This window comes from Eulemur rufifrons, chromosome 17, assembly GCF_041146395.1.
Source record: "Eulemur rufifrons isolate Redbay chromosome 17, OSU_ERuf_1, whole genome shotgun sequence".
NCBI classification, from domain to species: domain Eukaryota; kingdom Metazoa; phylum Chordata; class Mammalia; order Primates; family Lemuridae; genus Eulemur; species Eulemur rufifrons.
In genome coordinates this window covers 55,228,806-55,245,987 of record NC_090999.1, presented here as the reverse complement: position 1 = coordinate 55,245,987, position 17,182 = coordinate 55,228,806, and the positions used below count along the sequence as shown (strand labels likewise).

Here is a 17,182-nt window from a genome sequence, read left to right as displayed (position 1 = left end):
TGAAATCAAAACTATGCTTCATAGCTGAGTGTCTTTGGTCATGCCATTAATGCATTAAAACATTGTTTACTTCCTATGTACCAGGCTTTGACGTCCCAAAGATGAGTAAGACACATTCCCAGCTCTCTAATGAGATAGAGACACCCAAAGAGAAGTATAATACAAGCTTGTAAAGTACATAAGCAGGCTTGGAGCCCCTCTGAAAAGTAGCACTTAACCTAGCCTGACATTCTAGGGAAGGCTTCCTTGAGCTATATCTAATAGGAATCTTAAAGGAGAAATGGATAGGTGAAAAGTGTTTAGAGGTAGAGGAAAAAGATAAGGAAGGGCATTCCAGGCAGAAGAGTCTGCATGAGCAAATGCTTAGTTGTCAAGACACAATATAATATATGAAAATGATAAATAATTCTGTGTTTCACACTGCAAATTAGGAATTACAAATTCAAATACCCAGTCAAGTTCATTCATTCAACCAAAACCTAGCTCTATGCCTCAGACAAATGTTTTAGAATTTGGCATAAGAGAACAAATCAGATAAAAATTCAGAAAGAGAAGGGATTAGGAATATAAATGCAGAAAGCTTTGGTATACAGGTGATATTTAAAAGTCCTAAGACTTGATATCATCAAAAGGAGGCATAGACAGGAAAAAAAGAGAAGAAAAGATGGAACCCTAGAGTACTTTCACACTACAGAATCAATAAGACTAGAAGGTTCCAGCAAAGGAGAATGAGAAGGTGCCACCAAAAAGGTAGAAGGAAAACCAAGAATGTATCATGCACTGGAAATCAAGTGAAAAAAATACATCATGGAGAAGGGAGTGATTAACTGTGTCCAAGTTTACTGACAGGTCAAATATGATGAGAAGTGAGAATGATCAACACCCCTAGAGATCACTGGTGACACTAACAAGAGCAACTTGGTGCAGTGTGGGAGCAATAGCTATGTTAGAGTAAGCTTAAGAAAGAATAGAAAAAGAGGAACTGGGACATGGAGCATAGAGAACTCTTCAGAGGATTTTTGTTGCAGAGAAGAGCAACTAAATGGAGTTGATAATGGAGAAAGGTTAAGGGGAACATTTCTTAAGGTGAAAGGAATAACACATAGATAAAACAAAACTCTTTTTCTTGTTGCAACATTTTTAAAATAAATTTTATTATGTATATTTGAGGTTTATAACATGACATTATGGGATACATATAGATAATAAAATGGTTATTTCAGTGAAGTAGATTAAGATCCATCATCTCACATAGTTACTATTTTTGTGACAAGAGCAGCTAAAAATCTACTTATTTAACAAAAATCCCTAACACAGTACAATTTCATCAACTTTAGTCCCCATGTTGTACATTTAGTTCTTACATGAAAAGCCATGGGGGAAGAGAATAAAAAAAGAGGGGTAAGAAAAAAAGGACAAATACTAGACACAAAGAACCTCAACAGCAGGTCAGGGAGGCTAGTCAAGGATCAGAGAAAATAAGCAGAACCGTTGTCTTTTAATATATGTGAATAAAAGTGAATGAAGAGAGGTAAATAATGTAAAAGGAACCATCAACACTATCATTCATACTTACTAGACACAAAGTTAAATAGAGAAAATGGGGAGAAACTGGTCTCGTGGTAAAAATGCAATACCAATTTAATTCAAAAAACTTTTACAGTAGGCCACCCCTCACCTGAGTGTGATGTGTTTCAGTACCTCCAGTGGAGGCCTGAAACCAGATACTACTGAATCCAATTGCTGTCAATCAGAACATATTTCTGTTCATGTCTTCCACCCACAAATGTAATGCCTTCATCTTAACTAAGCACTTATCACACACTATCGGCGTAACTTTTGCAATTTGAGCTGAAACAGCGAAACTAGCACTAATTTCTTTTTTCTTCTTCACAATGTCACAGATAAAAGATGTATTCTTACCATAGATGTTAGCAGCCTTAACATACAATTATTTTCTCTTCCCTTAAGTTGAGAACTTTCACCTTTTCACTTAAAGGAAGCACTTGACAGCTTCTCTTTGGCATATCCAAATTACTAGCATCATGACTCTTGCGCTTTCAGGACATTATTAACTAAAATAAGGATTACTTGAACACAAGCACTATGATATCTCTGCAGTGGATCTAATAACCAAGCCAGCTACTATATGACTAACAGGTGGGCAGTATATACAGCAGGGAAATGCTGGATAAAGGGATAATTCACCACCCCAGCAGGATGGAGTGGGACGGAGCAAGATTTCGTCACTGTTCAGAATGGCACACCATTTAAAACTCATGAGTTATTTCTGAACTTTTCCATTTAACATTTTCCATGGTTGATGGAACAGAAAATGTGAAAATCAAAACCTTGGATGAGGGGCAACTACTCTACTTAATGCCTAATATATGCAAGTCAGTCATTCCTCCATTATAATCCCCCCTCTCTGGGGACTTTTAATTTAGTGAAGGAGAAAGCCATGCACGCAATAATAGTCAACACTTCCTGAGTGCTTGCTATATGCCAAATATTTAGCTAGATGATTACTTGTATTAAGTCATTTAAACCTCACGATACTGAGAAACCTGTGTACTCATTCCACATAAAAATATAAATATCTACTATATTTACATACAGTTCTAAAAATCCATGAAACCAAAGTTGGAAATATTCTTTTACATGCAAGAGAGATGATAATTTTTGAATAAAGAAATGACAAAGTCAAATTTTATTTTTAGTAAGAAAACGATCCGAGATGGTTTGAAATGAGAATCCATACCAGAGCTACCAGGAAGACTTTTGAAATAGTGATATAGTACTTAAACTGGTGCACTATCAGTGAAAACCAAAAGCAGAGGGTTTATGTGCTTAACGACCATGCAGCTCAACTACCACCTCTCCCCAAATCTCACCACATGTCAGATTAACTTTATTTTATGCTTTATAAGAATACAATAAACATTATACATATATATGTTCAGTCTCATCTATTGGCACTTGTGTTTCTCTATGGATAACTTAAAAATAACTGGCAAACGTCGTTTTCTACTATTTTGAAGCTCAGGTACATAAGAAGCCACAGCCTAATATTGGTTATAATCCATACATAGAGCAAATCAATTAGGATCTCTAACAGCTTCAGCTTCCTGATCTTCTTCACAGGTAGCCTGAAGAACAGCTTCAGACAGAAGTATTACTCTGACGTGTCACAAAGATCAAGACAATCTTAACATGAAAGCAAAGGTAGTTATAATGTCTATGGACATATTTATTATTCCAGAAGCCAAGCTTGATAAATTGTACGACATAACTTCCTTAATTAAACCATGTTTGTTTAATTTGAGGCAAAACTTATAAGGCCTAACAAGAGAGCTGATTAAATGACTTGTTTTTTCAATAGGTGTAGAGTACTGTACATTTTTATACATTTTTTACTCCACCCTTCTACATCCTCATTAAAATCCTTAAAGAAATAGACCATCTTTGTTCCTATGCTGCAATCTCATGATCCCACGAATAAAGCAAGAGCTCAGTAAATACTTGCTAATTTGTGTATTTGACCAACTCTTGACAATTCAGTATAATGGACTAAAAATTCAAGTTAGTTATGGTTTAAAACAAAACCAAACCTTTGTGTGCAGTAGTTAACATTGTAAACACACTAGCAGAATCCCAAATCTTCTAATCATTGTGTTGCTGTATAGAAAGTATGGCCAAATACAACTCACCAACCAACACCTCACATGAGTTACCTTCCCTTTTTCTCTATCCATCTTCTGCGTCAATAAAGCAATAAAAACTTGATAACATTGTGAAAAGAACCTTCTGCTGCCTGAGAGAAAATAAAAACACACATTTGGAGCCAAAGGGTTGCTATAATTTTCTGAACCACTTAAAGAAGTAAAGAGTGAAATACTCTCACTTCTGAAAAATTCCAAGAACTATGCAAGCTCAAACACATCAAAGTGGCTGTTTCTCTCTCTATAAAATGTAGAAAGAAAAACTAGAGGGCTGGTGGGGTGGGGGTGGGGGGCGTAGACAGAACCTCACTTAATGAGATTATTAAAATTAGAAAGAGCTAAATACTGTTACTAGTGAGTCAAAGTAAAAGTTGGCTTGTCATTAGTTTTACTAGTTGATCATTTCTCTAGAGTAGCTAATCAATTGCTGCACTCCTGAAAAGACAGTTCCTTTCCACTGATTACCACATAAAGTTATTTCCTGAGCCCAAAGGGCCTAGTACGTTTCAGCCCCAGGTGGAACCCATCGACAGTTTACCAGATGCTGGGGACTGGAAGGAGAGAAAGCTGATGTTGTGGAAATGATCAAACAACCTACTCAACACAACCCTCTGGATTCAATTGTCCTCCTAATCCCACAAGCAATACAGAGCATTTCAAAAGTACTTTGCATTCCCAAGAATCCCTGAGGTGCAACGGGACAAACTAAAAAATGGGGTTCAACAGGTGAATGCCCTTGAATGATGCCGGAGAACCCTAGCATCCCCAAGAGCCCACAGGCATAAGGCTCATACATTGAGGAGGATTCGCGCATTGTAGAATTATAGAGGTAAATAACAGGGTATTCAAAAAAGAAAAAGAAAGAAAATAGAAAAAAAAAATTAAAAAAACAGGACAACAGATAACTATTATTTAAAGAGACAGCCCCACTTCCGGACCCTACCTCTCCGACATTCCACTTCCGGTCTCCCCGGAAAGACCCGCTTTCGCAGATTAAACCTCCGCAGCCAATGAGAGTGTCAGCTGCTTCCGCAGGTCCGCGGGGCATCTACTAAATCCCGCCTTTTCCGGTAGAGAGGAGCCTATCCTAGCGTCTGAGTCGCGCGGCTGGGGAGGAGGTGCCGTGGCGAGCCCAACCGGACGGGAGAAGAGGGCGAGAAGAGCAGGCGGTGTGTGCACGCCTCTTCCGCCCTGGGCCCGGAAGGGTGATGTGGCTGGGGCATCGCCGGCCTCACTATGGTAAGAATTGGGGATGCCGGGTTACGGCTGAGCTTCGTGAAGAGGTTGTGGGCCCGGGCTAGCGCTGAGGGGTTGTGCGGCGGCCCGGGGTGCGCGGGCCAGGAAGCCCTCTCGGTAACTTGGCTCTCGCGGGGATCAGAGCTTGCACGGGCCATGTAGCCATGTGGTCCCTGCACACTTAACCAGGGAGACTCTGGGCCGACTGTCCAAGGAAGACCGCGAGGTTGCGGAGTCCGGCCTCTCCCGCAGAGGCTACTTTCCTGCTTTGTTTAGAAGAAATGCACTAGTGTAGCCTAATCTGTCGGCTACGTAGATTGGCTGTGGCCATTGACCCTTAAGGCATTGGAGTTTCTCGAATTTCCACTGTTTGTGGTGTTTGTTTTTTGCGTCTTCTTAAGTCGCCCTGTGGAGCTTGACCCAGCATTATTTAATTGTTCTGTTGGCTGTTTGTTTGTGTGTTTGTTTTGGCACCAAGCTCCACACCCTCATCTTAACCTTTAGAATTAATGGCCTTTCAGGCCCTTCCTGCATCATTCTCTGAACCTGAAAGATGCTACTTTACAAACTAAAGGTTTTAATGGTTGGAGTTCTCTGCACCAGTGGGCTTCTCTTTAGGAGCTTTATGTACTTCTCAGAGTGGTGTCTAGCCTTGGGCCTTTCTCCCCTTCCACTTCCCCATTATTAAGGTTTTATGTGTGCATGTGTTATTTCGTATTATTGCAGGTTCCTTTGATAGTTTAGACGTCTCATAAAAGCTTAAACTGTAAGTCACAAAAGTTAGCAAAAGAAATGCTTACATTTCCAGGCTGAGAAAAAGAAGTAAAAGCCAGTGTGGTCAAGGAGCAGTTGTAAAGTTGGTAGTAACAGTAAAATCCCCGAATCTGTGTCTGAAGGTATTTTGCCTTTGTTATGGTAAACGCCAACTGCCTTTACTCTAGGCCCTCAAGGTGAATTTATGAAGTCTCCATGCTGAATGTTGCATATATTTCTGGGGAAAGGATGCATGCCTGTTACAGTCTCTAAATCATCTATGACCCACCACCAAAAGCTAAGAATCTCCATGATGAAAAATTACTGAGTTTGTGTTCGCAGAAATTGCTGCAGAATCCCATACAGCACACAAACCCTTATACATTTAATCAAAAACTCATTAATCATTGCCTGCTTTATGCCAGCTTCTTTGATTACAGGTGGGGCATGGGTCACAGTCTCTTCCCTGAACAAGTTTACCATCAAATAGAGGAAATAACAGTTTATTGGCACATTATTCCTTCTCTTGCTAAGGATATTCTTTTTTAGCTTCTTTCCCCACCTACCACAGGATAGGATACACCTGCTCTTAAGAGTGTCATTAATGAGCTGTTATTTAACTTACGAAATTTGCTCCTTTTTCAATTGAAAAAGAGTAGGAAGACAAGACTGTCACTCTTAATTCTTACATATCTTTCTAGAAGCTGAAGTTGAATTATTTTACTGATAGTACAAGTCAAAGATAAAGTCTGTTTATCATCTTGCTGTCATATGAACTAGCTAAAAGCAAGATGTATATACTGTGCTTAAGATCAACAGTGTTTAAGCTGTCTTGCCATGCCTGTTTTTCCAAAAGTAACAAAAGGTTTCATTTATTAGCACTTCTGCTCTGTTAAAAAGAATAAGTTTACAAGCACTGTCTTATTTCAAGCTTACAAGAGCTTCTGACTAGATGTTTATATGTGAAGGAAGTGAAGCACAAGGAAACTGACTTGCCTGGGATTATAACCCCTAGTAGGTAGTGAAGCCAGGTTTCCAACTTATTTTAGGGTCCAGATGCCAGAAATCTTCATGCCGTTGTCAATAGTAACCCAACCTAAGTGAGGATATCTTCATGATTTGTTGCCCTCAAATATAAATATGGCAATCAGACATGGATGTATGTTAGAAACAACTGCCAGGTAATTAAGTTTTCATTCCTACTTTGTTCTTGTGAGCTTTAGAAAGATGTCAAAAGTACATTGTGATTGGCAGAGCTACATAGTGAAGTTTCAAAAAGGCCAAATTAGTAATTAAAAAATGGGCTACAAACTTTTGAGTTTGTACCTAAACTTCGTTTATTTGTGAGGGAACCCAGTGGTAATGATTTAATAATCTAAATTACTGTACTTTAATGAATCCATTTTTCAAAAACATTTCAAGGACAAAAATGTTTAGCAGTAGCAATAATCTACAACTATCAGCATAAACAGTAATTGTATCACTTATGAATTAATACTTTTAAAGAATTTCGGAATGCCTTAGGCCAGGTGCAGTGGCTCACACCTGTAATCTTAGCATTCTGGGAGGCCGAGGCAGGAGGATTGCTTGAGCTTAGGTGTTTGAGACCAACCTGAGCAAGAGCAAGACCCCGGGTCTAAAAATTTTATTTAAAAATAAAAATCTTTATTTAAAAATAAAAATCTTTATTTAAAAAAAAAAAAAAAAAAAAAAAAAAAAGAGCCTGGCGCCGTGGCATCTGTAGTCCCAGCTACTCGGGAGGCCGAAGCAGGAAGATTGCTTGAGCCCAGGAATTTGAGGTTGCAGTGAGCTATGATGGTGCCACTGCACTCTACCCAGCACAACAGAGTGAGACTCTGCCTGTTCTACAAGGTTCCCAGAAAGAAAAAGGAAAAAAAAAAAAAAAAAAAAGAATGCCTTGTTTTCCCCAACTCCTAAAATCCTTCAAGATTCAGCTCAAGTATCATCTCTTTCCAAGAAGCCTTCCCTGACCCCTTCTATTTTCTTCTACTCTCTTTAGGTAGCTATATGGGCATCCCTAGTCAATGTGTATATCTCCAGTATCCCTCTAACAGAGCACTTATCACAGAAAACATCAAGATGGTGTTGCTTATACTTCTCTCTCTGTAGGTGGAGTTCTTAAAGACAAAGTCTTTTAATCTCTACATCCGCAATGCCAATTAGAGTTAGTATTCAAGATGAATGAGATTCTGGGGATAGAAACGTGCTCAGTATCTTCGTGGACTTCACAGTCTAGTTGGGGAGATTATTAAATAAGTAATTCTCGTGCGTTGCTGAGACAACATGTGTAGTGGAAAGAACATGGGCTTTAGAGGGAGCCAAACAGGGTTAGAATCATTACCAGTTTCCATTCTTTACTTGGTTAACCATAGGGAAGTTGATTTTTCATGTCGTCTTGATGTGTTAAGTGATTTACAGATATTCTCATTTAATGCCCATAAACCCTGCAAAGTTGGAGTTATTGTCCATGTTTTATAATTAAACTGAGTCTCAAAAAAAGTGTGAAATGTTTTCTCTCATCTTGTAGCAGAAATATGTAGAAAATTTGAGGAAGGAGTAATTCTGGCTGGGAACTGCTGGGGAGACATCCCCAAGGAAGTAACACTCTGACTTGTATGTTAAAGAGTCAGTATTAGGGCAGGAGTCATTAGCCAGAGCTGGGACAGTGTTCTCTATTTTTTAGATAAAGGAAATGGGAGGAAACAAAAGGCATGAAGTTGAATAGTTGCTTGGAGGCTCATTGTGGCATTAATAGAAAGAGGTTCAGTAGAGCAGAATGGTGAGAAGTGAGGCTAGAAGGAAAGAGTAGGGCCAGATCTAGAAGAGCTTTGTGCCATACCAAGGACTTTATATTTTCATGATATTTAATTGCTTACTTGATAAAGGCTTCGAAGCAGGGAAATAAAGGTGTACATTTTAGAAAACCAGCCAGTAACAACATGGACAGTATATTTAAATGGAGAAAGAATCTGGGAGACCAGCTTGAAAACAAATGTAGTAAACCAAGTAATAGATGGTGAACCAGGTAATCAGAATGCCTCAAATCTTGACAGTAACAGGTTGGAAGGAAAGGATAATGAGGAAAATCATTCTGAGGTACTTAGTGAGGGGTGATGAAGCACCACTTCAGCTTCTATGGAAGGAAATACAGCAGGTCCTGGAATAACGTTGATGAGGAAAAAATTCAAATCCCAATCAAGGCCACTTTGTGGAGTTTGCACGTTCTCCCCATGTCTGCCTGGGTTTTCTCCACATACTCTAGTTTCCTCCGACATCCCAAAAATGTGCATGTTAGGTTCATTGGTGTGTCTGTGTGGTCCCAGTATGAGGGAGTAGGGGTGTCTGTGTGAGTGTGCCCTGCAATTGGATGGCATCCTGGCTAGGACTGGTGCTTGCCCTGGCCCCTGAGCTGCCAGCATAGGCCGTTGGGAATAAGTGGGTGAATAATCTTGTTTTTATTAATTTTTCTTAAATGTGTACATAGCTCACATTTATTTCAGTGTTTAATATTAAGTGTGTTTTGGTCTTTGTTTAGAAGTTTGGTGATGTTTTTGTGACTAGAAATAGGTCCTAGGAACTTAACTCTTGTTTATATCAGTTAGCCTATGATAAAATTAGTTTAATTATACATTGTTTGGCTTAAAGTTGCCATTTCCAAGGACAGGACCTGTGGACAGTGTTAAGTGAGGACTTACTATATTGCTTAAGTACCTACTCTGATAGGTGCTTTACATACAAGGTTTTGTTAAAGACTTACATCTGTTGGCTACATTTTATGTGTGAAGAAACAGATGCAATGAGCTAAGTGACTTGCCCAAGATCATACTGCTTGTAAAAGACAAAGCTACAATTTAAATTTAACAGCTTTGACACCAAATCCTGTGCCCTTTCTACCATGCAGTAATGCCATTAATTCAAAAAAAAAGAGAGAGAAAAGTCAAGGTTTATATGCCAGGGGGTGGGAGGTTAAGATAATAATTCTGTTGCTACTATGGCTTTTGCATCATTAATGAAAATGGCATCACAGTAGAAAGGTAGATATCTTCTTAGTATTATAAAAATAGTTTTGACTTCATGAACCCATGAAAGGATTTCATGAACTACACTTTGAAAACCACTGCATTAGAATAATAGGAATCTGATCCGTGGATGCTGAGCCTCTCCAGCAAAGCACTTGTAACCGGATTGCAAATAAAAACTTACAGGGAGTTTTAAGAAACTATAGATGCCCAGTTAAGTCCAAATTTCAGGGCATTGATCTGTTTTTAAAGCTCCAAGTGATTCTAATGAGCAACTGTTTCATGCCATGTCTGGTCCCCTATATTCAGAAGTTTATCCATTTTGTCAGTCTTTGTCTTTTCCTGATTGTATGGTCAAAGTACTTTTTTTCATGGCAGAATTTGCTTTTTGTCCTTCCTAGTACTTTCTCAAGTGGAAAGTATAAGTAGAAGCCGTCCCTTTATACATTTTTGAAACGGGACCAGTGAGAACAAACGGTTATTTAATCCACCCCCTTCATTTTACAAATGAAATTAAACTGACAAGTAAAGATGTTGATTTATCTAAGGACAAAATTATATACTTGGATTATTTCATTAATCCAAATGTTTAGTGGCCACTGGTGCTGAAGAGATGAGTGATGTATTCTTGTCTAAACATTAAGCAAGCCTGGTTTCTTGCTTTCATAGTAAACCAATGTAACTTGTCTATTTGGTACAGTATCATGCAACCATATAATAAGCAACTAAGTTTGAATTTATGCGGTAAAGAAAATGTTAATTTTTTGTGTATTAGTAGAAATCTTTTCAACCATTTCTGGTCACTTACTTTGGACAAATGGAGTATATGTGTGTTTGTGCATTCATGTGCAGGCTAACATTTATCCTTGCATTTTCATGTTTTCCATTTTAAGAGGCTAGTTGGGAAATGCTGACCTGACCTAGATTTATATGTAAATGCTAAAGGGCTAACCCACTTTTCCAGTGCTATATAATTTTTATCACAATTAGGTCAGGTGTATCATATCTGTGTTCCCTTCCACTGCCAGAAAGGGATAAACTAGTTTCATGTAAAAGAAGTAGGTATTAATACAAGTAAGATTGTTAGTATTTGGAGTTTTAAAAACTTGTCTTTAGTATTCAATTCTTGTTTTAAAGTATTTCAGTTAAGCTGGAAGAACTAATATGTAAAAAAATTTATTTCCCACATGGTAGGAAGTCAACATTTGAAGTTCCAAGACAGTGTTATGCATAAAGATAACCCTTAATCAACAAATTTATTGAACAGTTTGTTTGGTAATACTAAAAATAAATAAGCTACATGGAGCCCAAGAGATCCCAGACTAGTGAAAATACTGTAGGTTTAGTCAAAGTTAGTACCAGTCATTGAGCCCTCTCTAGGCAAAGCATGTTTCACATATTAATTGATGTGTATATTTCTTCTGCTTTTCTCACTGTTTTTTTTTTCTTTTTGTACCTTATATTTCTTGGATCATTCCTTTTTTTTATCCCTCCATTCCTAATCTCTAAACTTAATGAATATGTAATAGTTGTAGCATTCAGGAATGGCTCTGAAAGTAAGAAATTATATCTTAGTAAACAAAGTGTGATAAAATTGAATCTGGAAAAAAAAAATCCTAACTTTTTAAATGGATTTGAATAGATAATTTTTTTAAAGTCTTGTCAACATTGCAAGTAATTTCATGTTTAGAGCTCTTTGCTGATAAAATATTGCATCTACTATAGTTGTGGCCAAATGAAAGTCTGACAGTTATTTTATTTCAAAAGACCTAACTAATTTTAATTTACTTCAAAATGCTTATGTAAAGTAACTGACTCATCAAGTTTATATCCTTCTGGTTTGGGTAAATTAACTTTGTGAAATAACACTAGTTGTTTCAAGCGTATCAGGAGCTCTGATTAGCTGATTGGTAGGATAGATCTGCAGTGCAGAGGGATAATAAAAGAGCGTTTGGAGAAAAGCGGTTTGGGGGCCTCCATTGCCATGTTTTAGAAGAATGAGCACAACTCTCAGAGTAATGGTTGAAGGTCAAGACAGGGCTGCTATGTTCTGCAACTCCAAAGGTTACAATTCCAATTCCAGTTGTATTTGGAGTTGTGCTCCAGAGGGTGCCACAGGCAGCCTGAGTCAAGGATCTGTTATTGGATACTTCTTTATAAAAAGGAAATATTTGTAGGTGTGGTAGACAGAATGCCCCTCCCAACTTGTGCATGTGTTACCGTATGTGTCAAAAGGAACTTTGCATATGTGATTTAAGTAAGAATTTTGATATGGACAGATTATCCCATATTATGGGGAGGGGAGAGCAATTTAATCACAAGGATCCTTATAAGAGGGAGATATTATTAGGGTCATATCACAAAAGATTTGCCTTTCAAGGTCAGAATGATACAGGGTCACTAGCCGAGGAATGTGGGTGTCCTCTAGAAGCTAGAAAAGATGAGGACACAGATTCCTCCCCAGAGCCTTGAGAAGGAACTACCAAACCCATTTTAGATTTCAGACATCTAGAACTATAAGATAAATTTGTGTTTTTTTAAGCCATAAGTTTGTGGTTATTTGTTACATCAGCAATAGGAAACTAATATTACATTAGGGAGGAAAGTTTTATTTCCAGTACCTGCCACAACTCTTTTAAGAAATGTGAACTATCTAAATTTTGTCACAAAAGTGCTTTTAACACATTGCCATACACACAAAAAAAAAAAAAAAACACAGAAACTTCCTTGGGGCCACAGTGTTTTATTACAAAAATAGAATAAAAACTTTGAGTGTAATTTAAAGGTAAACATAAATAGAGTAACAAAATTTATTGACTTGTATTCATTTAATCCACATTTTTAGAATTAAATTGTCAATATTAATTGTAATGATAAGTACATCAACAAGTAAGATTCTATACATGCTTAAAGTGGCCCCAGGGTCAAAACTAGAGTGAGTTAAATACAACTCTCATGACAGTTAATATGTTAAATTCATTAAAACCACTGTGTGTGAAAATACAAATTGGTACAACATTTATGGAGTGCAAGCTAGTAGGTGGGACCTATCAAAATTTAAATGTGAATTTTTGAGGCAGCAATTCTAAGACTCCCCTTCCAACCCACCAAAAAAGTCCTCTCCTAGGTGCAAGAACAGATTAATTTGGCTATTGCACGTTGTTCTTAATAGAAATTTGAAGACAAGCTGCATTAGTAAAATAATATCTTTTTTTACTAGTAGGAAACTAAGTCAGAGATAAAGTAAACATGGCCAAGATACCAGTAGTAAAGAGTAGACCCAGAATGCAAACCTAGGCAGTCTGGCTCTAGAGCCTGTTGCCTTTACCCATCTCACTATCCTAGACTGCTAAAAACAATGAATAGATTCTCTGTGTACTAAAATGGAGAGTTGTTCGTTCTGAAGTTTTTGGGGGCTTTTGTTTTTTAAAGGGAAGTCATAGAAAAAGATACAAATAGTACTATTCCCTTTTTAAAAACCTGCATGAATGCATGCTTATGCACAGAAAAAGAGCTGGTGTCTTTTAATGTACCAGGTCGTTTTCTGCTTACTCCAGGGAATGGGAAGAGAGCAGGGTGAAAGGTTTTTATATTTTACTTTTGATAAATCTGTATTATCCAAATGGCTTATATTGGCCATGTATTTAAAATAAAATAAATACAAAAATCATTAATCATTAATAACTAGCAAATTAGTTTAGACCTGATGCATAATGTATTATGGGCCCTATGATTACTATTTTAAAAGATTATAGAGGCTTTAATTGTGCTTTTATGACATTGTGGAATTCACACCTTCGATTTTTGATGTTCAGTCTTTGTCAGAGATAAAGTCTTTGCTATATAGTACTGTTCCCAAGAGGAAAATCTGGTATTTTCAGAAACAAAGACATCGAAAAGTATAAGGTGCTTCTGAATTTAAGATATATTAGTTTGTTGTTATATACTCTTATTTTTTAAATCACAATTGCACATGTAAAATATCAACTATTGGCATAACATCTTTAGTCAAGAACAATGTACATCAATGTTAAAAATACTCTATGAAGCTTTAGTATTCTTAGTTGAAAATTCTGTCCCTTGATTATTATTTGAGGACAGTTGGCTAAAAACTGTGGAGAAAGATCTGCTTTCTCTGGAGAACTCTTTTTTCCTTTTCAAAGTCAGCTTATTTTACTCACATGACAGAAAAATAAGCAATTATTTCTTTAGGGAGACCCAAACCTAGATTAATATGAATTTACAAAGATATACAAAGATGGCCATATAACACCCGCCTTCATTATTTGGAGTTCTAAGGACTAGCTATGGGAATACTATAAATCTGATATTATGCATATTTCTATTCATTTATTAAATCCTAAAGTAGAGTGTCAGTATGAGAGGAAGAATCTAAAATTAAGTGCCGCATGAAATATGTCAGATGATATGACCAAGGTCTGCCTCTAAATATGGACTGCTTTGTTCACACTAGTTTTGAGTTAATTGATGGAGAGCTTCAGAGAGCACACCCCATGACAATCCCAGGGGATTATAAAAAGAGCATGCTCTCCAGTTTAATAAGTTTAGCTAACTATTCACTATATTATTCACTGTTTTAACAGACAGTATGCTACAACTGTATATTAAATAGTATACAGTCATCTCAATATCCCTGAGGGATTGGTTTCAGGACCTCCCTTGAATCCTAAAATCTGTGGATGTTCAAGTCCTTGATATAAAATGACACAGTATTTGCATATAACCTATATACATCCTCCCCTATACTTTAAATCATTTCTAGATTATTTATGATACCTAATATAATGTAAATGCTATGTGAATAGTTGTCATACTGTATTGTTTAGGGAATATTGAGAAAAAAATAAGTCTGTACATGTTCAGTAAAGATACAATTTTTTTTCCAAATATGTTCAATCCATGGTTGGTTGAATCCACAGATGCAGATCCCATGGATAAGGAGGGCCAACTATAGATTGGACATAAGCAGTTATAAGATACAAGACAACTCATTTTTGTAAAGCTAATTGCATCTTCTCTCTTGTTCTTCATATGTGTGAATATCTCAGTAATCTTACTAAGTCATTCTTGGTAAGACTTGGGCCATGTTTTAATACTGTGCATAACATAAGAAAATTTATTTTCTTGTTGATAGTATTGATAGAAATCTGGCATCTCTAAAATGAACAATTGGTCTTTATCATGTAAGTACCTTATTTATATTTTTTGTTAATTTAGCTTTTAATTTTGTGTAGTCTTAAAACATTAGTGTCCTAACCTATAGCAAAAAATGAAGATTATTAGCTATTACACTGTATGCTGCCACTGAAAATTAGGTAAGCCTTAGACTTAAGAATTATACTAAGGTTCTAGAATTCTCTGCCAGCTAATTTGCCTACTCAGTCACTCAGACCCTTTGAAAATTGTGTCTCTTTTGAATTAAAAGAAGTCAGAAAGACATACACTATCCAGTGTGCAAGCATCTTCAAAGCTGACTGCTTGATAGAAAGAACATCTGAGTTCCAGGAGGGTGACATAAGATATGGATACTGAGTGGAAATTAGGCCTTTATTTTACCCTACAACCTGGGCCCTTAACATAAACATAAGGAAATTTGAATCTTCCTAATTAATTTTCGAAAATATTGAGAAGTAAATATAATGCAAAGCAGTATGCTTGAATAGTTAACAAAATATTGTATTCAGCGGTCTAATCTACACTAATTTTTTTAATAATATTCATTATTAATTTGGTATCCAAATATGCACTTGCATTTGTCATATGTTTATTATTGTCAATTGTATTCCATTCATTAAGCATTTTTTCAGTGACTACTGTGTACTATTTCATTTAATAGTCACAGAGGACTAATGAGAACCTCAATAAAATAGAGGACACAGTTATAGTACAATTTGATGGGTGCTCTCATAGGAAGGTATGTGTGTAACACATACACATACAAAGATCCTGACTCTGCTTGCTGTGGAAAGTAAGAATAGGGAAGATTTCATGGATGAGGTGAATCTTGAGTTGAGACTGGAAGGATGAGTAGTTCAATTCACCAAGCAAGCAAGAAAAGATGGCGTGTGCAAAAATCACAGAGTACTTTAAAAAATTTCATGATTTAAAAGATCTGATAAAATTTAAACACGGCAAATGAATTTTACTTATCACCTTTTTTATTACCTTTTACTCTATTTTGTGATTAAATATCCTTACCTTTTTCTTACCTTCCTTCCTTCCCTTTAATAACATCTTTCTATTGAAAATTTCAGTTATTTTTCTTCTGAACAGGGACATCTGTTTCTTTTAAACCTGAGACTAAAATTTTATATCACCAGACAACAGATGCTAAGCATTAAGGGGACTGCTATAGGTGGCAGGCTAATGTCCATAAGTTAAAAACACTCTTCTGACTAGAGTCTAAGTACATCTAAAAGATTTTACCACCTAAGATTATTTGTTTAAATTTTAGAGTCTATAAACCCCCAGAACAAAGTTGTATATATCATATATTTCATTCTTGTAAATGGTTTTCATTTGTAAATGGTTTCACACACAAATGTATATATATACACTCCATTTCTTTAATAATGGGCATGTCTGAGTGCCTTTTTATTTTTTATTATAAAAAAATTCAAACATACAAAGGTAGAAAGAAGGATATAATGAACCCTAATATTCTCAGCATTTTATCATGAGCCCTAACCCTCTCCTACCTCACACATACTAGATTATTTAGAAACCAGTCCTGGACATCATATCCTTTAAGCATGTGTTTTTTTTTTTTTTTTTTTTTTAAAGGCATCTGGGGAAGGAAAGAACACATTGCAAAATCATGAATTTGGATACTCCATTAGGAAGATAATAAACCTACTTTGCAAATTTTTTTTCCAACCACTTTACTACAGGTATCTTTTGCTTAATACAAATACAAGTCACTCCCTGAAAATGCAAACTTACTCTGTGGGGAGGATTTTCCCCAGGTTTTTGTCTCATCCGGAGCTTGCTCTCTCTTCTTTGCTCATCTGAATTATGCCTTTTCAAGGTTTGACTCTTCCTGCTGTCTCCTTGAAGCTTTTTCTAACTTTTCCTTATGAAAACAGCAGTCTTTGTCTGCATGGTGCAAGCCATCACTTGCACGTGCTACTGTGAGTTGCTGTTTACTGTCTAAAATATGCATTCTGTTATAACTTGATTATAACTGCTATGTGCCTCAGTAGTCTCATCTATAAAATAAGGGTAATAATTTCTACCTCAGTTACATGAGGATAAATAATAAAAAGCACTCAGTGAATATCAATAATTGTTATTGCAAGCCATAAACTCTTGAAGGGAAGGAATCATACCATATGCATTTTTAAATCCCCAGTGTCTAGCCTCATTCTCTTTAGTAGAAACTAAATACACGTTTAATTATGTTGGCTGGGA

General features: G+C 36.5%; 1 protein-coding gene across 1 annotated transcript in view; it reads left to right on the top strand.

Moving 5' to 3' along the window:
* Positions 1-4,919: 4,919 nt before the first annotated feature.
* TMEM167A (transmembrane protein 167A) overlaps positions 4,920-17,182 on the top strand; it is a 29,827-nt gene continuing 17,564 nt past the window's right edge. The window contains exon 1 of the mRNA XM_069491958.1: positions 4,920-4,961. Coding sequence (XP_069348059.1) covers positions 4,959-4,961 — 3 coding nt within the window. The 5' untranslated portion in view covers positions 4,920-4,958. The remainder of the gene's footprint in view (positions 4,962-17,182) is intronic.